The sequence below is a fragment of the Cololabis saira genome, chromosome 4 (genome assembly GCF_033807715.1).
Source record: "Cololabis saira isolate AMF1-May2022 chromosome 4, fColSai1.1, whole genome shotgun sequence".
NCBI lineage: Eukaryota > Metazoa > Chordata > Actinopteri > Beloniformes > Belonidae > Cololabis > Cololabis saira.
Genome location: NC_084590.1, coordinates 172,383 through 195,341, shown reverse-complemented (window position 1 = coordinate 195,341; position 22,959 = coordinate 172,383). Strand labels below are relative to the sequence as shown.

The window sequence follows — 22,959 nt, the reverse complement described above, 5'->3', positions numbered from 1 at the left end:
GCCGTGATTCTGGATTATACTTCCCAATGGCTGCATGTATAAACTGAACAAGATTAGACACAGCTGCCCTGGGGCAGACTGACGGAAGCGTGGCTGCCATATCGCACCAAACGGCCCCTCCGACCACCACCAACATTCATACACATTCAAGCACATTCACACGGGGCAAGGTGGGTAAGGTGTCTTGCCCAAGGACACTACGACAGCAAACTGGGACAGAGCGGGATTTGAACCGCCGACCTTCCGATCATTGGACGACCCGCTCTACCATCTGAGCTACTGCCGCCCCAAGATATGATTTAAACCAACGTAGAGCTGTCCCTTTAATCCCAACAACATGCTCTAACCTATGCAGTAGGATGCCATGATCTATAGTGTAAAAAGCAGCACTGAGGTCCAGTAGAACCAGTTTGGACACTAATCCCTTATCTGAGGCCATAAGAAGGTCATTCGTGAATCAAACCAGTGTTGTCTCTGTGCTATGATGCATTCTGAACCCTGACTGAAAAACTTCAAACAGATCATTTTCTTTACAAATAGTCACATAACTGGCGTGAAACTGCCTTTTCCAGAATTTTAGATACAAATGGAAGGTTGGAAATTGGTCTATAATTAGCTAAAGGTGTCTGGGTCAAGAGAAGGTTTTTTTAAGTAAAGGTTTAATTACTGCAACTTTGAAAACCTGTGGTTCATATCCTAAGTTTAGGGATAGGTTGATTTGGTCTAGTATTGTCGCACCAATAAGAGAAAAAACATTTTTTAATAATCGAGTCGGGATGGGGTCTAACATACATGTGGTTAACTTGGCTCTATTGATGAGTGAGGTCAGCTCAGGGAGGTCTACAGGATCAAAACAGTCTAGAGTCAAGTCAGAGCCTAGGGAAGTCGCTAAAGCTGAAGAAACACCTACAACCGGCTGGTTGATTTCTTCTCTAATTCTCGTGATTGTTAAAGAATCTCATAAAGTCTTCACTAGTGAGAGCTGCAGAAATGCACGGCTCAACAGAGTTGTGACTCTTTGTCAGCCTGGCTACAGTGCTGAACAGAAAACGTGGGTTACTTTTGTTATCCTCTATCAACGTTAAATAATAAGCTGTTCTGGCTTTGCGAATGGGTTTTTTTTATATACTATTAGAATATCTTTCCATTCATGATAGGAGTCTACAGACTTACAAGAGTACCACTTCCTTTCCATTTTACGCACGTTTTGTTTCAACATGCGGATATCTGAATTATACCAGGGAGTTAAGCTCCTGTGGTTAGAAACCCTCCTTTTCAAATGAGCAACTTCATCTAAAGCTGAATGCAACAAATCAGCAGTGTTACTAACAAGGAAATCAACATCTGCAGAGGTAGAACCTAGGTCACTGGCCTCGACTACTTCACTATTTTCCACTGTCGTAAGATGAGTAATGGCCTCCCTAAATTTAGCAATAGCTTCATCAGACAAACATCTGCTAAAATGATACCTCCTATTTTGCACTTCAACATCGACAATATTAAATTCAAACGTTATTAAATAATTGTCGGATAAAAGGGAGTTTACAGGTGACACCAACAGATCATCAGTTTCAACACCGTAGGTGAGAACGAGATCGAGATTATGATTAAAACAGTGCTTTGGTTTATCCACTTTTTGTGAGATATCCATTGATTGTAGAAGAGAATTGAAAGCTAATTTAATATTATCGCTTTCAACATCCATATGAATATTAAAGTCACCCACTATGATGAATTTATCTATACTGATCAATAATCCAGATAGGAAATCTGAAAATCCAGACAGAAACTCTAGATAAGCACCAGAAGGGGGTCGGTACACTACCACTAACAAAACTGACTTCTCTGATTTCCAGCTCGGGAATTTCAGACTAAGCGTGAGAATTTCAAATGTATTATAATTGCACTTAGGTTCAGTTTTTGTTTGGAGACTGGAGTTATAAATTGCTGCGACTCCTCCACCTTGACCCGTGCTTCTAGGATAATGATGATTAAAGTAGCCGGGCGGAGTTGATTCATTCAAACTAACATACTTTTCCTCCTATAGCCATGTTTCTGTTAAACAGAAAATATCACTCCTGCTCTCTGTAATTATATCGTTTACTAACAGAGACTTGGAGCTTAATGATAGTATATTTAGTAGTCTGCATCTAATTTTTCGGTTCGCCAATCACCAGGGTCGGCTTCTCAACGGGTGTGTTGCTGAGTGGGGAAAAACGGTTAGACACATGAAGCGAGTGGTGGTGTTCCGTGTGCCTTTTAGGACTACGCTTCCTCCGAACCGTCACCCAGCCGCCCTGCCTGGCCGGCTGCTCGGGAGCTGCAGGGGAGCGGCTAACAGCAGCTACTACAGGCCGGTCCGCCGCTAACTTAGCCTGACTAGGTAACAAGTCTACCGGACTATGGTCTAGTTGGCGGAACCGCACCTCTAACTGACTGAGCCTCGCCTCCAGTCCTGCACATAAACTACACTTCAAGCACTTACCGTCTTTGCTAAAGGAGGCAGAGGAATAGCTAAACATTTCACACACTGAACAGCAAAGAGTTGAAACGGTGGGAGAAGGTGGGGCCATGCTAAGAGGCTAACAGAGGCTAAGAGACAGAAAATGTATCGGTGATTGGTGACAATGAAAGTTATGGAAGAGTAAAATGTGCGAGTGTTGAAATAAAGACAGAAATTTACCAGATATAGTATTATTTTACCAGAAAACAATCTTAAGTTTAGACAAAAATGTCTGGAGAGATCAGAGCCAGCAACGCCGTGCAACGGCATCAGACCGTAACACCAGGAGGTGACGTGATGCGCGACGCAATACGTTACCCAATCAGCCTAGGTAACAATTAGCTGCACTGACGAACATCATTTCACATATCATTGATAATGTGTAACATCAAACTGAAAGAAAACAACAAAAGTCGAAATGTTTTTTTTTTTCAGTTTCGCTGTCATTTGTACACGGGATTTACTGTAATGTAGTGTTTCCCAAATCCAGAAATAGCGCTGCTTGACTGGACATCAATTGGTGTTAACATGATTCTCTTAATCTTTGAACAATCAGGTCAAAGTGCTATCCTACCAACCAAATTGCAACTTCATTGTTATGGATTTCTTTCTTTGAACCCAAGAGCACGACACCAGACAGGGATAAACTTTGGTTTACAATTAAACTACGCCAAAACATGGCATAGTTTAATTGTAAACCAAAAAACTCCCACAGGGAATCCACAGAGATGTGTACAAAAAAAACTCCTTACTCAAAAAGGAACCCTCCTCATGGGGAACTAGAAAATCACCAGGCACACAGCAACAAGCAAACAACTAAACAAACAAACAAACAAAATGAACACGCCTCGAGCTACTTGCAGCCCCGCTCTTTAACTTCTCCCATAGATGAGCTGACGAGCTGCAGCTGAGCTAACAAGTGCAGTTGGTAATTTTATAAGCCAACAGTTTTAATGTTGGCTAGTTACAGTATAGTTTAATACAAACCTAAACTTAACTGTACAAAATCAGCAAGAGCATTTCACTCACCAAAGCACGTTGCCGTGTAGTTCGAAGTTCAATGTGGTCGCCGCTGACTAGAAGAATTTAACATCATCCTCTTTCTTTGGAAGCAAAATGAAAACGCAATCCTTACGTTACATTCAGCCCACCACTAATATTTTAAAAGGAAGTAAACCCTCCCTCCAAATCAAACTCTCCAATAACATCTACCATAATCTGTTTGTCCCACCTAGAGTGCACCGAGCTGTTTCTTCTTCTATTCAGTTGTATTGACGCAACAGGCGCACTGCCACCAACAGTTTGGGGGTGGAACTGCAGCAATGATAATCAAATTCTCAGCTTGCCCATTGATTGACAGAACAGGGGCACTTCTGGGGCCTATCAGATTACAGGCGGGGTCTCAGCCCCCATGTCCCCGTTTATACTGTCCGAAACAAGATGACATTATATAATATTATTATATACGATTATTATAATATTAATATTATATAATAATATTATTATAATTAATATTATAGTTATGACATATACGTATCTGCGCAGCACTTAGCAACCAAACACTGCTGCATTGCATTGTGGGAAGTTTCTGCTTAGCTAGTGTCCATCAATCCATACTAATAAATTTCTCCGGAATGAGTATGGGTAGCGCATACTATTAAGTACGTACTAATGTTTCGGACGCACTACAAAAGTCTCACATACTGTTTTTGCATACTCATTAGGGTGGAAGTATGGAATTTCGGACGCAGCCATGGGCTTGAAAATAAAACAGGAAATGTCAAACCCTGACAAAATCTTTTTTGGAATTGTTTTCATTCAAGAATCTTTTGGATCAATACAATAATGATTAAGCTTCTCCACTATGAAGATGATAGTGATGATGGTCTTTATCATCATCATAGCAGAAGCATCATGATGGTGATGATGATGGTCAAACATTTTTCATGGTGATGATCACGCTGATGATGCTTTTACTAATGATGTGGTCATGATGAGGAGGAGGAGGACGAAGACAATGATGATGATGACATGATCTTCTATCTCCCTTAGGATTCTGGACAGATAGAGAGTCACACCTTTGCCACAAATACCCTTGTGCAGTTCTGTATCCTCTTCAAGAGAACTTTCATAACGATATGTCGAGATCAGGTAGGTGAGAACATTACTGATTGAAAACATATGAGCCTGAAATGTTTAATATTTTTCACCTGCTCCCATGTTCCCAGGTGTTGACCCACCTCAGATTGATGTCCCACATCGCCATAGGTGTGTTAATAGGTTTGCTCTATCTGAACATTGGCAATGATGCCAGCAAGGTGTTTAACAACACTGGATTTCTCTTCTTCTCTATGCTCTTCCTCATGTTTGGAGCACTTATGCCAACTGTGTTAACCTGTAAGTTGACCATGAAGACATTGGACTCATATTTGTTGCCTCTTGTGATAACTAGTGCCATTCTGTATGTCCATACTGTACTCTGTTTGTAAATGTTTAACACTGTCTGGCAGTTCCTCTGGAGATGAATGTGTTCCTGAGGGAGCATCTTAACTACTGGTACAGCCTGAAGGCCTACTACCTGGCCAAAACCGTGGCTGATATTCCATTCCAGGTGAGCAGATAGCTTTAGGACAGCGTTGGTAAGTTTTGGTAAGCCAAAAGCCCTTGGCTTACCAAACAATTACCCAGACAGCTCCTGCCTACCTTCACTGCTTCATCCAGAGATACACTCCCTCTTGACAGCTCCGCTCAGCCAGTGAAACACACCTGGGGTCCGTTTCACAAAGCAGGTTTAGTAAAAAACTCTGAGGGCCTGATTTACTAAAGGTTTGCATGTGTAAAAACGTGTGCAAACTTGACAGCACCCGCAAACCAAAGTGCCAGCTGATCTACTAACAGCGTGCAAAGAGGACTGCGCCTCTCAAATGCACAAAATAGCACACGCAATTAATTTGGTACTTTTGCCCTGATGAATAATCAATATGGGGCGTACCTGCCAGAAATCGCTAAATACTGGGAGGGGAAGATGCAAATAGGGTAATTTACCACACGCAATGATATTTACCAAGCCTGAAAGTAATTGCGCGTATTGTGATTGCATCTGTTTAATAAGGAAGGTGCTAATCTGCTGCTGCTGTTATTGTGGCAAGGAGGCGACATCCAAAATCAAAGAATACGCAGAGAGAGAGTCTTTATTCTGCTGCATGCTATTTTAAAAATGGTTGCACAAGTTTTATTACTTTTATACTTTTTCTTTAGTTCTTCGCCTTATATCTTGCCACCTTCTTTTAATGTGCCCCCCTCCACTCGCCCACAAGCAGGCCAAGCCTTTGTGCCAAACTTTGTATTTTATTGATTACTTATCTTATTGAACGTGAAATCATCCTTCGTAAATTACATTTAATTAAAACCCATGCTTATTAATCACAAAACACAGGTTAAACATCATGACCCAATCCGCTCCGACCCGGTGTGTCTGTGATCAGCGCAGACAGACTGCAGCTTCGCCTGAATTATGGTTCTGCGTTAAATCGACGGCGTAGGGTCGCGGTGCGGTGTGCGTCGCCGCGTACCCTACGCCGTCGGTTCTGCGTTGGTGTGACGCGGAACTATAAATCAGCCAATCAGGGAGCAAGGGGTTGGGGGAGCTGGGTTGATGTTGATCCGCGGACAAAACTTGTTAAGGAGCATCAAACTCACTCTTATCTACGCGGAAATAACGCTAAAATATAAAGAAGGCTTCCCAAAGTGTGATCTATGGTGAAATAGGAAAATTAAGATGTGCAACTCTTCTAAAGGTGAGACATGCATTTAATTGACTTCATGGCGCCAGCCTTGGCGTTTATTATTACGCAAATGTGGAATGTTTGGGTCTGTCTAATTTCGTCAAATTAAATTTGGAGATTCACTGTTCACATTTGTATGTGTATGCGTTGTATGAGAGAGAGATGGAGAGGGCGAGGGAGGGAGGGAGGGAGAGACGTGGCCTGTACGTCGTTGTTTTTTGTTTTTTTTTGCAGTTTGGGTGCACAATACACTTGTGTGTGTGTGTATTAAAAAGAGATTGCGCAGCACGGTGGCTTGGTGGTTAGCACTGTTGCCTCACAGCAAGAAGGTCCCCGGTTCGACTCCCAGGCCCGGCAGGGGCCTTTCTGTGTGGAGTTTGCATGTTCTCCCCGTGCTTTCGTGGGTTCTCTCCGGGTACTCCGGCTTCCTCCCACAGTCCAAAAACATGCATATTAGGTTAATTGGTGATTCTAAATTGCCCATAGGTGTGAGCGTGAGTGTGATTGTGAGCATGGTTTGTGTGTTTATATGTGGCCCTGTGATGGACTGGTGACCTGTCCAGGGTGTAACCCCTGCCTCTCACCTAAAATGAGCTGGGATAGGCTCCAGCAGACCCCCGTGACCCCGCAAGGGATAAAGCAGGTATAGATAATGGATGGATGGATGTTGTGTAATTGAAACTGGTTTGCTGTGATCGTTGATGGCAAACTCATATTAAGCATTTACATCGCTGGTTATTATGTGCCCCCCCAATGGGCCTTTACGCAATACACATCCGTTTTCTGCACGACGGACAGCAAGCGGCAGAGTTAGAGAGCAGAAAAAGCATATCTAACAAACGCAATTTAACTCATTCTGTTCACTTTTTTCACTATGTCAGTGCAACAATATCACAGGGACATCCGAGTTTAACTTCAAACAGTTAAAGTCCAAATGCAAAAAGGAGAGGGACGGCACAGAAGACAGAAAGAGAGAGAGTAAAAAAAGTCAAATATTTCCCTTAAACAGATTTATAAGAGGGTAGGGTGATTTGATATCTTACCTTAAAGCCGCGTCTACAGTTGCCGTTCAGAACGCGTACGCGTGACGTCACGCGTATCCTGCGTTCATTTGGCGCGTCGACAGGCACGTTCTCAAAAAGAAACTGAACGTGTACGTTACCTGCAGTTCTCGCTCTGGCCGCTAGTGGCGCTGTTCCCGGTCTGATCCCAGCTGGCACTGCTGCTCTCAGCTGGAGAAAGTTCCCCATGCAGGTTAACTTCCCCCTTGTTAACTCACTTTAACTTCACTTTAATTTTACACCAGAATATATATATTTTTTTTTATTGAAAGATAGATACAAACAAACAAAGCACATAAAAGTCATATCAGAATTACAAAATTTTGCCTTGGGTTGAGCAACATCAGTATATACACTGAGAATCTAATTATTGTACAACATAAAATAAAAATTAAATAAAAAATACCTAACAAGGGCCATCTTATATTAAATCATATCTTTCAAGTAAAGAAAACAGTTTAAGGGCTTTCTTTTCTTTAACAAGACTTAAGGACTTACTCAAGAGCTTTAGCTCATTTCTCTAATGGGTCAAACATGGTTTGGTCTTAAAAAAATCTACATTTATGAATGAAGAACTTTCCCAATAACACCAAATTATTAAGGACAAAGTCAAAATTCTTGTCTTCAACAAAATAATATTATTCTAGTCTATTCCACCCATTTTTTGGAAAATCATATTAGGAACAATAAACCAGATGGAATGTCTATTTGTAAGGAAAGATTTTAACCATTTCAGTTTCAAGACACCATTCATAATATTGAAATCGATCACATTCAACATCACCATAGTTTTATATATGCATATATATATATATGCATACATATGGGGGGGGGGGGGTAAATTAACTCAGTTGAGTTGAGTAAATTAACTCAAATCTGCTGTTCTGGAACCGAAAACTCAGAGTTTCTGATCTCAGAGTAGATCAACTAAGAGCTTCCACCACAAAGAGGCGTGAAATCAGTAGCTAGACTCTTCTCCTCCATTCTTCCCCGATGGTAGAATGACCTAACAAACTCTGTTCGATCTGCAGGGTCTGTACCTACTTTTAAGAGCAAGCTAAAGACGAAGCTCTTTAAGGAGCATTTCTGCATCTAGTAAACTTCTCTGCTCATCAGAATTAGTTAGAAGATTTTTGCACAACTCAGCACTGAGTAAGCTGCATGCATACAAGATGATCAAAAATTATCTTATGATCATTTTTGTATTAAGGGGCTGTTGTGTTGGATGGGAAGGGAACACTTTAAAATAGAAAATTAAAAAATTGTGAGGGCTTGGCCTGGCGGGGGCTTTCCTCCGCAGCCCAGTCACGCTGGGAGTGCGGAGTCGGCGCGGGGTGTGGCCAAGAGGAGCTGCGCACGCAGTGACGAGCACGAGCCGGCGATGGATGTGGCAAGCCATAAGGGCCAAAAACTGGACTTGAATGAACGCTCTGCCGAAAAAAAGGGCGTAAAAAACGTTATTTTGAGCACAAATAATGCAAGGGGCATTTTATACGAGTCATGAATGCGCATGAAAGCGGCACGTAAAAAGCGACGTTTTCGTTCAAACTTAAGATCCCTCCCCGTTAATTTTTTCCAGCCTACTGTACTACCTTTCTCCAACCAATTTTTGTAAAAGAACGTTTTTTGTTTCATCAGAATGCATCTGATGTTCCAAATTGGGACTGGATGTGTTTCCAGTATTGCAGTCATCTAACTGGAACATAATCCCACCAAAATCTTTAAAAGCTTTTTATGAGGAAAATTATGCCAGTGTTGACATGGGTGTATGACGGAATGCATCTTGTGCAGTTTTATGGATCTTGTAGGGGGTAAAATATGATAACCCCCATTCATGCTTCTCCAAGTGAAATCTAACTTGTCTTATCGATTTTATCAGATATATGCGATGAAAAAGCTGGATAAACGTCAGCGTCAACAGCAGTGTTTATGATATTGATTCGATTAAACAAGCTGAGATGGACTCCATTTTAGTGAGAAGAATACATCCAAATATAGATAAATCTCTGAAGCCAGCCGTTGAAAACAACTTTACTTTTCGGGATTTTAGTTTATGTACATATATAAAACGCACACATGCATATGTTTTCTCCACACTGAGCACCTCATTTGATGTTTTTATAGCAACATATGCATGTGTGCGTTTTATATATGTATATAAACTAAAATCCAGAAAAGTAAAGTTGTTTTCAACGGCTGGCTTCAGAGATTTATCTATATTTGGATGTATTCTTCTCTCTAAAATGGAGTCTATCTCAGCTTGTTTAGTCGAATCAATATCATAAACATTGTGGTTGACGCTGACGTTTATCCAGCTTTTTCATTGCATATATCTGATAAAATTTGTAGGAAAGCCCTAGAGTTCAGCTTATAGTTTCAGTTCGTTCACTGATTGTGTGCTGTTACCGGCCCTTTAAGAGGTGCAGAATGTTCCGGAGTGGGAAGTCTGATCAGTCTGTCTGCTGAGAAGCTGTGTAGAGCTGTGTGGATTTCTTCTGTTTGGAGAAGTGTGTACCTGACTAATGTGAGTATTTATGTTTAAACTGCTCTATTTATGTACTAAAGCTTATGTAGAGGTCGATCTGTATCTGCCGGAGTTTCAGTAACGGTAAATTAGTTACAGTGAATTAGCTATATTAGCTGTGTTAGCCTGCATGTACTGGCTGAGTTAGACATGTGCTCCTCATTTGCAATGTTCGCACAATTGATATTCTCCTTTGTGGTGGGCTATGGACCTCAACAACCAGATGAATCTCCTAAAGATCTAGCGCACGCATTCCGGAAGCCAGGCTAGGGAGATGAGGTCCACATCTGTGAGGAGTGAGCCCACACATCGGTCACAAGCACCCGGACAGCAGGCTAGCGAGGCTAGAGCCCCATCTGAGAGGAGTGGGCCCTCACGCCACTCGACCACCCGGTCTGCCCTCAATGCTGGTCTTGGCCCCCTCCTTGGCTCTGTCCGCTCATCCGCGAGTGCAAATCCCTGTCATGCTCTGTCACGAGTCCAGGAAGCTATCCTGCAGGAGAATATCCATTGCCTGGAGCTCGAGGAGTTACAGTGCCAGGTCCTAGAAGACAACAACACTGATCTGGAGTGTCAGCAGCTCAATGCTCAGACCCCTCTACCGCAATCGGAGAGCTTCATATCTTTTGCGATGCTAGGAGCGAGCATATGGCTCGGTTGCTTACATGAGGACTATGGATGACCAGCAGCAAGTCCAGGTTTCCTTTGTGCTTTCCAGGTCTCGGATGGCCCCTAGGAAGCAGCTATCAATGCCCCGCCTTGAGTTGAGCGCTGCCCTTACAGGTGCTCAGCTCGCCGATGTACTCCAAACTGAGCTCACTGTGCCCATCCAGCGGGTTTTCCTGTGGTCCGACTCTACCACTGTCCTTTACTGGACTAAGTTGGAGTCCTGCAGGTACAAGGTATTCGTGGGAACACGAGTCGCAGAGATCCAAAACCTGACTGAGCCTGACACTTGGAGGTACTTGACCTCTGCCACAAACCCAGCAGATGACTCGAGGGTTGACACTGGAGGCGTTGGCACAACCACATCGTTGGAATGAAGGTCCGGAATTCCTCTACTTACCTGAAGATCAGTGGCCTACGATGCGCTCTGTTGGTCCAGAATCACACAACAGCGAACAGCTCCCTGCTATAGCAGACCTTTCTTCATGGAAAGAGCTTGTCGAAGTAACAGCCAGGTCCCTTCACGGGGCAGCTGACTCCCAGATGACAGAGGAGCCTTGTGATGCGGCTGACTACCTGAACGCGGAGAAGGCCTTCCTTGTCCAAGCCCAGCTGGACTCATTCCCAAATGAGATCAAGTCCAACCGGCCTCTTCCATCTGACAGTCGCTTGAGTTCTCTAGCCCCAGAGTATGACAAGGCTATAGGTCTCCTCAGAGTCGGCGGTCGACTTCGCAGAGCAGATAATTTGGATATGGACGCTATCCACCCAATCATCCCTTGACGAAGCTGCTCATCCAAGATTATGATCAGGCTCTTCTCCACCCTGGGCCAGAGCGAGTGCTTGCCGATCTCCGGCGGAAGTACTGGGTTCTAAGTGAAAGGGAAGTGATCAGGAAGCATCAGCACTACTGCCAAGAATGTCAGCTTTGGCGAGCAAAGTGCCTAAGATGGCTGACCTTCCGCCCTCACGCTTACGCCTGTACAAGCCACCATTCTATTCTACAGGAGTGGACTGCTTCGGCCCATTCCACATTAAAATAGGGCGCTGGAATGAGAAGAGATGGGGGATTCTATACAAGTGCATGACTACACGCTGCATTCACCTTGACCTCCTTGAGAGTTTGGACTCTTGACGCCTTCCTCATGTCCCTGAGATGCTTCATCTCACGTCGTGGTACACCATTTGAGCTTCTCTGTGATATTGGTACCAATTTTGTTGGAGGAGATAGGAGCTGCAGGACACCTTTACCGAGATGGCACCGAGACTGAGGGACCAGTTGGCCAAGCAGAAGATTAGATTCTGCTTTAATCCACCAAGTGCACCTCATTTTGGTGGGACTTGGGAGAGGGAGATTAAGTCTATGAAGACCGCCCTTAGGGTTATCCTGAAGGATCAGACGGTATCTGAGACCGTCCTTCGCACGGTCCTCATCGAAGTTTAGGGCATCATGAATGCAAAGCCATTGGACTATCCCTCCTCGGATGTTGCAGACCCAGATCCCATCACTCCAAATATCCTCATCATGGGATGCCGGGATTCATCCCTACCACAAGCCGTCTATGACTCAAGTGACCTCCTTGGCAAACATCGTTGGAGGCACAGTCAAGTGCTGGCCGACCATTTTTTGTCCACCTTCATTCGGCGTTACTTGCCAGGTCTGCAAAATAGGAAGAAGTGGAGGAAGGATGGGAAGGAACTGTCTGTTGACCAGGTGGTCCTCATCGTTGACCCATAACTTCCTCGGGCACTATGGCCTGTAAGGAAGGTCACACAGACGCACCGCGGATGTGCAGGTGAAGGACAAGACCTATTTGTGCCCTGTGTCCCGACTGGTGCAGCTCCCGAATTTACCTGATACAGAGGACCCCTAATTGGCTTTCCTGCTTATGTTCAAAAGCTCTAAACAGACTTTTGGGGGCGGCTGTGTAGGAAAGCCCTAGAGTTTAGCTTATAGTTCCAGTTCGTTCACTGATTGTGTGCTGTTACCGAGGTGCAGAATGTTCCGTAGTGGGAAGTCTGATCAGTCTGTCTGCTGAGAAGCTGTGTAGAACTGTGTGGATTTTTCCTGTTTGGAGAAGTGTGTGTACCTGACTAATGTGAGTATTTATGTTTAAACTGCTCTATTTATGTACTAAAGCTTACGTAGAGGTTGATCTGTATCTGCAGGAGTGTCACATGTTTTCACACTGGTATAATTTTCCTCATAAAAGCTTTTAAAGATTTTGGTGGGATTATGTTCCAGTTAGATGACTGCAATACTGGAAACATAATTTTCAACACGATTTTTCAACACATTCAGTCCCGATTTGGAACATCAGATGCATTGTGATTAGGGATGCCCCGATACCATTTTTTTCATACCGAGTACGAGTATTTTAATTTGTGTACTCGCCAATACCGAGTACCGATCCGATACTTCTACTACAAAAATAACTAGGCTAAAAATGCAATCAATCATAATTGACATAATTGATGCAGCGTGAAAGGCGAAAAAAGGCTTGTGCGCTGATGACAATGATGGATTTGCATCTAACTTTCAGTCAGGTGCCTATGAACTGTCAATTATCCATCAAGCTCCACAATGATCATGTTAACATCAAATCAGATAGATTTGTCTGGACTTTTCTCTTGCAGAACAGGAGAAGACACTAAAACAATGCATCTCTATTATTGTGCGCCGTGCGGGCATGAATTCTCAGAATTTTGCGGGAGGGACGGGAGTGTAACACACAGGTTGCGGGCTGTAATGGTCAGAAATTCAGCGGGAGCAGGATGAAGAAAACAGTCCCGCTATAGCAGGGCTCTAGTGCTATCTTTCTTGTGTTTATTATCATTTGCCACATAATTAAAGCAACTTTATACTAAATTAAAAAAAAAATAATAATTATCCGATAAGTCGACTAATCGTTTCAATAGTCGGTGACTAGTCAACTATTTAAATAGTCGTTAGTTGCAGCCGTAGTGTTTAATAAAGTTCCCTGTGAGTAAGGGTAATACTCAACCATCCAGTTTGTATAATTAAGGAAGATAGAATTTACTGAAACATGGACGGCTCAACATCTCCCCCTAGCGGCGCTAACCAGTAACTACAACAACAATGAAGTATCAGTGCGTGGTATCGGAGAATTTTTGCGAGTACGAGTATATGAGAGCAGTATCGGCCCCCGATACCGATACTGGTATCGGTATCGGGGGCCGATACTGCTCTCATATACTTGTTTCATCAGAATTAGGGCATCCCTAATTCTGATGAAACAAAAACTGTTCTTTTACAAAGATTGGTTTGAGAAAGGTGTTGGTCCGTTCTACACTTTATCTTGCAAAAAATAAAAACCACCTCATTGAATGCATATTTCTTTATTTTCATTATTATTTAAATTGTGGATTTTCACCAAAGGCATCACAACTATCCATTAAATGCGTCAGCAGTTTAACATGGATCAGTTTATTCTGGATGAAAGAGAAAGAAAATCTCTGCATAGAGAACCAAGCAGACGAGCTGATTCCTCTGATTCCGACTCTGATTCCTTTCTCATTGGCTCCTTACAGTTCGCTTTTAGTGGCTGGAAAAAATTAAGGGGGAGGGATCTTAAGTTTGAACGAAAATGCCGCTTTATTCACGCGTGGTAGTTGCACAAGACGCGCGCTTTTTACGCGCGTTCATGAACGTTTAAGGACCGAGGGAAACGCGTTTTTTTTACGCGACTCGTTTAAAACGCAGCTTTTTATGGCATTTTTTGTGCTCAAAACGGCATTTTTTACGCCCTTTTTTTGGCAGTGCGTTACTTCAAGCCCTATTTATGGCCCTTATGGCTTGGTTTGCCATAACACCTGCAGCTCGTCAGCTCATCAGGAGGAAAGGTTAAAGAGCGGGGTTGCGAGTTGTTCAGTGCTGGTTCGTTTTGTTAAACTTTAACTTGGGAAGCTTTGTTGCCATTACCTGTGTTTTTTTTTGTGTTTTCATTAAACCACGCCACGTTTTTTGGCTTAAGTTAACCCTGTTTGGTGTTTTGCGCTTGGGTTCAGGGAAAACGATCCATAACAAAAATTCTAGTACTAGCATGGCAGCACCTCTGTCCAACTGGACTCTCAGAAGTCTGACCAGCACTCATCAGGCTGTACCCTCCTAGGTGCTTTTATGCTTGTGTTCTCTCAGATGTAAGTCGCTTCGGATAAAAGCGTATGCTAAATGACAGCAGTAGTAGTAGTAGTATGACAGAGAACTGGCTCAATGAGTAAACGAGTGCTGACAAACCTGTTACATACAGCAAAGTAAAACTAAACAGCTCTACAGATGGTCGGTGTTTCATGCGACGCCACTCACGCATGATTCTCACGTGATCTCACGTGTGAATCACGTCTTTTGTTCGAGGGGGGAGGACGGGGGGGGGTCATCAGAGGCTGCAGTGTAGCCAAACAACCACCAGGGGGCATCTGTGAGCAGGAGGACACCGCTCATAGCCGACATTAGCAGGGAGCCAAAATACTATGTTTAGATATTTAGATAGATATTTAGTTGTTGCTGTTACTGTTATAATTATCATCAAAGCTGCAAGCAGCGATGAACGGGCCCTTGCGTGTGCAATTTGCACCAATTAAGGTCAATGACTCAACACTAAGTCCGATGACACCCACGACTCTTTGTCAAACAATTCAAAAGTTATGGCAGAAAATAGGAACTATAAAATATCGACCAATCAGAAGAAGGGGCGGGGCTAATTTGCACCAATGAAGGTCAAGTACTCAAAAACGAGTCCAATGACACCACCCACGACTGTATGTCAAACCATTAAAAAGTTATAACAGAAAATAGGGACAACCAATCAGAAAAAGGGGCGGGGCTAATTGAGGCCAATGAAGTTCAAGGACTCAATACAGAGTCTGATGACACCACCCACGCCTCTCTATGTCTCTGTGCCTAATAATTAGGGCCTTCGCACTTACAGTGCGAAGGCCCTATTGTATCTGTAGGAATTCTTTCTTTATTCTTCTGACGAAAGGAGGGCCTTTTTGCCCCCCTAAACGTGCCCCAAAAGTCACCAAATTTGGCATGCAAGCCAGGCCTGGCGAAATATTTGATATTTAATGGTTTGCATTATAATAGTGCTTCAATGTCGCCCGCTCTGGCCCCCGGGATGCACCTTACTATGGTCGCTGGAGTCGGCCTCACATGCCTGACTATGGAGTCGCCAATCACCAGGGTCGGTTTCTCAACGGGTGTGTCGCTGAGTGGGGAAAAACGGTTAGACACATGAAGCGGGTGGTGGTGTTCCGCCCTGACTGGCCGGCTGCTCGGGAGCTGCAGGGGAGCAGCTAACAGCAGCTACTACAGGCCGGGCCGCCGCTAACTTAGCCTGGTTAGCTGATGAGTCTATCGGACTATGGTCAGGTTGGCAGAACCGGACCTCTAACTGACTGAGCTTCGTCTCCAGTCCTGCAAATAAACTACACTTCAAGCACTTACCGTCTTCGCTAAAGGAGGCTGAGGAATAGCTAAACATTTCACACACTGAGCAGCAAAGAGGTGAAACTGTGGGAGAAGGGGAGGCCATGCTAAGAGGCTAACAGACAGAAAATGTATCGGTGATTGGTGACAATGAAAGTTATGGAAGAGAAAAATGTGCGAGTGTTGAAACAAAGACAGAAATTTACCAGATATAGTATTATTTTACCAGAAAACAATCTAAGTTTAGTCAAAAAAGTCAGGCGATGCATGACGCAATACGTTACCCAATCAGCAAGCCAGCCTCAGCAAGTTCATAGCTTATAATGTAGTAGTTCCAAATGATTTGTTTGTCAGGACAGTTTAATAATTTGGGGTAAATCCTGCTGTGCATATCGTTCTTATCTTCTATTCTCTGCAATTTTAAAGATAGTTAATTAATTTTTTTGTAGGTGATCTGCCCCATCATGTACTGCAGCATAGTGTACTGGATGACAGAGCAGCCTCCTGAGGCCACCCGTTACCTCCTCTTCATTGCGCTATCCATCTGTACCGCCTTGGTAGCGCAGTCGCTGGGCTTGCTGGTTGGTGCTGCTTCCACATCACTCCAGGTTTGTGTGTTCACCAGATGTTCTGGCTCATGTTGCCAGGCTCGGCAGGAGGGTCCCCCCTGATGAGCCTGGTCCTGCTCAAGGTTTCTTCCCTCCTAAAGGGGAGTTTTTCTTTGCCACTGTTTGGCTTAAGGTTTTTCTCCCACTAGGGGAGTTTTTACCTGCCATTGTTTATGTAATAACTGCTCGGGGGTCATGTTCTGGGTATGGGTCTCTGTAAAGCGTCTAGAGACAACTCTGTTGTATTAGACGCTATATAAATAAAATTGAATTGAATTGAATTGAAAATGTTGTACACATAAAACAGGTTACTTATGTCTTCTGCACTCTTCTACAGGTTGCCACGTTTGTTGGACCTGTCACAGCTGTCCCGGTGCTACTTTTCTCTGGATTCTTTGTCAACTTTGACACAATCCCCAAATATCTGCAGTGGAGCTCCTATGTGTCCTATATCAGGTGTGTACATCCCTAACTGACATTCTCTCATGCTTGTATGTATTTTAACATCTTCCAGACACCCTGTGTTCTGCCTCTTGTCGCAACAACCACTGTGACAGAGCCGTTGCCCTGTCACAGTGCAGTCTGCACCACATCCAGATGTCTTTTCTCTGGTATTGCCCTTTTTTATCTGTCTGGCAGCTATATCCCCAATATACAGCATTGTGCGTATTCTCTATCCCTCCTCTTTGTGTCCAAACCTCCAAATCTCAATTTAGCCTTTCTCTTACTTTGCCTCCAGGGTGTCTACAGTAGTCCTGGCTGTTCCTCTCTGTGTTCATTTCTAATCTTATCCATCCTCATAATCCCCAAATAAAATCTTACCATCTCATCTTTGCCACCTCCAGCTATGCTTCCTGTCTTTGTACTGATGCCTGCATAAAAATCCGAGTCTCACTACCATCTTGTAAACCTATCCTTTTGTTCTCACTACTACTCATCTATCACAATTAACTACTGACACTTCACCAGCTCCACCCCTCCTGCAGTCTTCTATTCACCTTTTTTTCACACGTCCTATTGTGCTGCACAGTTTAGGACAAATATTGAAACTCCTGCTCCTTCATCACCTCCACTCCCTGCATCATCACCATTCTGCCTGCACCCCTTTCATTTACACATGTATTTTGTCTTGCAGTGAATAAGCTCTATTTGTCTTCTAACACATATCTTCACCTCTCCATATTTTCTTCCACCGGCTTCCTACTCTCACTACATATTCATGTAATCTGAAAACATCATGGTCCATAGAGATTTCTGTCTGATTTCAACTGTCAACCTATCACCATGACTAACAAGAAAGGGCTCAAAGTTGATATTTGATGCAGTCTTAGTTCCACCTGAGTCTCCTCCTGCCTGCACACCTCACTGCTGTCATGCTGTCCTCATACATTGGGTACGGAAAGTATTCAGACGCCTTTAAGTTTTTTACTCTGTTTCATTGCAGCCATTTGCTAAAATCAAAAAAGTTAATTTTATTTCTCATAATATACAATCAGCATCCCACAACTCACAACAGTTGTGAAAAACAAAAGTTTTTCACAACTGGATTTGGGGATCCTCTCCAGTTCTGTCAGGTTAGATAGTGAACGTTGGTGGACAGCCATTTTCAGGTCTCGGAGAGATGCTCAATTGTGTTTAGGTCAGGGCTCTGACTGGGCCAGTCAAGAATGGTCCCAGAGTTGTCCCGAAGCCACTCCTTTGTTATTTTAGCTGCTTAGGGTCATTGTCTTTTTGGAAGGTGAACCCACATGGCGCTTTTCCACTAGTACTTACTCAGCCCGACTCGGCTCGTCACGCCTCCGTTTTGTCCTCGTTTGTTTTTCCACAGCCAGGTGAGAAGTGGGCAGGTTGGGGTGAAGCTGCTGTGACGTACTCGATTGCGCAACCGCTTTGTTCATGTCGGCGCTGATCAGAAATCAGCTGGAGCCGCGATCAGCTGAGAGTAAAACAGCCCGTCTACACCCCTTTTTTAATTCTCTCGTCAGCCACCAGGTTTATGAACATCTGCACCTCAGAGTTGGATCACCAAACAGACGTTTTGCGCTTTATAATAAAATCCCAGCGAGCCGCGAATCGCTCTCGCGCTGACTCCCGCTTCCTGATTCAAACGTCTGACGGCCCCCCGACCAATCAGTGGCGTGAAGGGTGGTGACGGCCCCGCCCCCCGACCAATCAGTGGCGCGGAGGGTGGTGACGTCAGAAATAGTGCTGGCTCAGCCCGGTTAGAACCTCGGCAGAATGGTTACAGAAAAAGTATCTGCTTGGCGAGGCTCGGCCCGCCTTGGCCCGTAGTGGAAAAGCACAAGACGGGGGCGTGCCGGGTAGAAGCGAGCTTAGGTGGTACTAGTGGAAAAGGGCCATACGGTCTTTAGCACTCTGGAGGTTTTCTGCTAGGATTTCGTCTTTCCTTTAATTACAACCAGTCATCTTTCCCTGCAACTGAACAGAAAATGATTCTCATTTGCTCATACATGCACTGTGAGCTGTAAGGTCTTAAAAAGACAGGTGTGTGCCTTTCCTAATCACGTCCAATCAGTTTATTTAAATGCTTTTGGACTCCAATGAAAGAGCACAGCCATCTCAAGGAGGATCAGAAGAAATGGACAGCATGTGAGTTAAATATGAGTATGCCAGCAAAGGGTCTGAATACTTATGAGCATGTGATATATTTTTTTAATAAATTTGCCTAAATTTAAATTTTTTTCTGTCAAGATGGGATGCTGATTGTACATTAATGAGAAATAAAATGTACATTTTTGGATTTTAGCAAATGGATGCAGTGAAACAAAGAGTGAAAAATCTAAAGGGGTCTAAATACTTTCCATACACCCCCAACACATTTTTTCGCTACTCAAGACTTCCTTATGAAATGCCACAAATCCAGCCTCTCCACTCTAAGGCACACTTTTTCTGAACCGTCTAAGATACAGTGCAACTGCTTCTGACCTTTCTGTACTTCATCAGCATTGTCAAAGCAAACATTGCATTTATACTGGTCCTTCTTAGCATGAACCCCTAAATCCTTCACAATTCCATTTTTCTTTACCTTCTACTTGTATATTTGTAAAAATATTATGAAATTCATTCAGTTCAGTCTGATCGAGTGGCATGAAAAAGTATGTGAACCCCTTTGAATAATCAGGTTTTGTGCATTAATTTGCCTTGAAATGTGAATTTGTCTTTATGCAAGTCACAATAATAAAACACAGCAATGCACACACACAAATTATAATTGTTTGTGTCTTTGCTGAATACATAAAAAAAATCCACAGTGCTGGAGGGAAAAACAAGTGAACAAACAGACTAATTCCATCATAATCTGAGCCCATTTTCAATTAAGTAGCAGCAGTATGTCTTCTGAAATCTGCTTTTGTTAGGGATGGTTCTCAACAGCAGACTTCAAGTGTTTGTCTTTTATCAATAAAAGTAGCTCTAAACCACACCTCAAAACTCATTTCATAAATTGGATTTCAGGTGTGCAAACTACTAACTCCAATTAGGTCTTTGTTGGAGTAATGACCTGGGAGGAGCCATTCACACCAGACTTCTTATAAATGTGTCCGAGCTGAAGCAGTTCTGGAAGGAAGACCAGAATTCCTCCTGAACATCTACTGAGAGAACATACTGATACTGAAGAAGCACTGCTGCCAAAGGAGGTTCAACAAGCTCTTAACTCAAAGATTCCTTTACTTTCTCCTCCTGTACTGTAAATGCTTAAAGGGATGTGCTCAGTAAAGACAATAGACATTGTAATTGTTTATGTGTTATCAACTTAATCAAATTGTGTTTGTTATTGTGACTTGAATGGAGATCAGATCACATTTGATGGGATTAGTTTTTCTTGCCAATGAATGTCACTGATTTTTTTACTGCTGGACACAACCTGTTTGCTTAACCAAACTAAGAGTGGGCCAAAGCAGAAAGGGCAATCAGATATTTGCTGAACTGTTACTCCAAGTCCAGAGGTGGAGCTGTTTGCAGTCATAAGATTGCCTCAGATGTTGAATTTCTCCACAGGTATGGCTTTGAAGGAGTCATCCTGTCCATCTATGGGATGAACCGCTCAGAGCTGGAATGTCCAGGGAAGGTGTGCAAGTTCCAGCAGCCTGAAGAGGTTCTTCAGATGTTGGATGTGGAGGATGCAAAGCTCTACATAGATTTCATTGTCCTGGGTGTTTTCTTCATCATGCTTCGACTGGCCACTTACCTCACATTACGCTATAAAATCAAGTCTGAGAGATAGGTTTTCCTTCTCTTCTTAAGTTGCTCTTCCCTATGCACAACATGGGGTGTCACGTGGAAGTTGTCCCATTTAATTTAAGTCCTTGCTGCTAATTGGAGAGATCACAGTTTCAGAACTTGTTCTCCTGCCAGTGAGGAGTCATCTCATAAGTCAACCTACACTGTTTTACCTCATCAAGACCATGTCAGGGATACTGAGCCACAAACACCAGCAAACCTGGGCGTTGTATATGATACCAGTGTTTGGAGAGTAAGGCTGATGTGATCCAGGGTCAGGGCATCTATGTTTTACACTTTGTCATTCTGTTGATGTTAGAACATTTGTCTTCAACACTACCCCAATCTCTTGTCCTAAAACATTTGTGTCCTGACAAGCAGTCATATCATTTATCAATCACATAGTTTTTTTTAGTATAATATTCTTAGTAAAATTAAGTCTTTTGTACCTCTAAAATAGAAGCTAAGATCTTTAAAATCCTAGTTACAAAAAATTATTAAGCCTTAATTGTTGTATACTGTTATTTGTAAAAACATAATGAAAACTGTCTGATCTTTGTTGTTCTTTATAATAGGCCAATACTGTGATTAACAATCACCAACATAATTTTTTAGTGTACTATTATTTATTGAACAAAAATGAATAATAAAAGAAAATAAATGTAGCCAATAATAAGTACCATAATCGACTAGTTTGTAGATTAACTGTTATGATCAAAGACTTGTCTGACTTTATCAGTCTCTTCCATCGTTGTGAATGAATTTCTGTGCGTTCTTTTTTTACTTGGTTGTTTTATTTCACTCATACACAGCTTTCTTAAGATAACACCATTACATCACAATGCCCCGATTGCTGTGGTTCACAGCGGGTAGGAAGTGTTTCTGCTGAAATGCTGCGTTTGACTTTAGTAAAGACAAGGCTGAGTATTGAGGCCAAGCAACTCTGCTTTCTATCTGTCTATAGGACATTGATCCAGATTATTTCTGGTTTGTTCGGAAGCAGTTTTGCGAACCTCAGTTATAAATCCATCATTTTGTTTTGTCTATTTATTCTCAAAATAGACAAGGCTTTATAGTGACACCCTTCCAATAATCTGCATTCTTCACTCTTCTAATCATGCCATTATGGACATGAACATTTATCCAGCTCAGTAAGGCCTTTACAGTTAAGTCTGAGATGTAGCTCTTGCAGACTTTTCTGTATTTCTTTGACCATTATGCAGTCTGACCTAGCAATTTTTTGAGATATCCACTTACAGTATAGGAATAATGGCAGCCATCTTTAACGTTTTCCATGACTCTTTTCAGATGACAATTGCTAATGTCTTTCCCTTTTGGCGTTATGTAAGCACACACCTAAATGCTCCAGACATGCAAGCTGCCAGAACTTTGGCTTTTATAGGGGTCTGCACATCTGCCAATGATCAATTCGCCAAGAACTGACTATTCGCAGCACCTGACTACAACTTAAAGCCTCTTAAATCCTCTGGAAGCAGTAGGTTTGTACGTAGTATTGCCCATGTGACTTTTTCTTTTGGCTTCATTGGTGCTGTCTGAATTGTCATGTTTACCAAATATTTTAAAATGGAATAAAACTTGTATGCATCCAGAAGTATGTATATATTTTATATACACTGTAAACTCAAATGTGTTGTTTCAACTTAAAATTATGGAGGTATAGGGATGCCTTAAAATTTTAAGCCAAGTGAAAAAGAAATGCAGCTTGTTTCAACATCACTTTGTTGTTTTGAATAAATCTTTTCGTTGTGTAATTCTTATTTAGTTAGGTTCATTTGGATCTGATAAGTGTATATATATATATATATATATATATATATATATATATATATATATATATATATACACACTTATATATATATATATATATATATATATATATATATATATATATATATATATATATATATATATATATATATATATACACACTTATCAGATATATTATATATATATATATTTAAAAGGTGTCCATTTGACTAGATTAGTTATTGGACTGAACAAATCTAAAGTTTTTTTAATTTCCAATTATACTTTAACTTAATTGAGTCTCTGGTGATTTGAAGCCAACTTATACATTCAAAAAACATAAACATTACTTTAACT

The 22,959-nt window shown here is 42.4% G+C and overlaps 1 protein-coding gene across 3 annotated transcripts in view; it reads left to right on the top strand.

Moving 5' to 3' along the window:
- LOC133442199 (ATP-binding cassette sub-family G member 4-like) overlaps positions 1 to 22,613 on the top strand; it is a 48,128-nt gene extending 25,515 nt beyond the window's left edge. For all 3 annotated transcript variants that reach the window (XM_061720147.1, XM_061720146.1, XM_061720148.1), the window contains 6 exons: positions 4,556 to 4,654; positions 4,732 to 4,900; positions 5,014 to 5,114; positions 16,438 to 16,596; positions 16,934 to 17,052; positions 20,614 to 22,613. In XM_061720147.1, the coding sequence (XP_061576131.1) occupies positions 4,556 to 4,654; positions 4,732 to 4,900; positions 5,014 to 5,114; positions 16,438 to 16,596; positions 16,934 to 17,052; positions 20,614 to 20,839 (873 nt within the window). In that variant the 3' untranslated portion in view covers positions 20,840 to 22,613. The remainder of the gene's footprint in view (positions 1 to 4,555; positions 4,655 to 4,731; positions 4,901 to 5,013; positions 5,115 to 16,437; positions 16,597 to 16,933; positions 17,053 to 20,613) is intronic.
- The last annotated feature ends 346 nt before the right edge of the window (positions 22,614 to 22,959 follow it).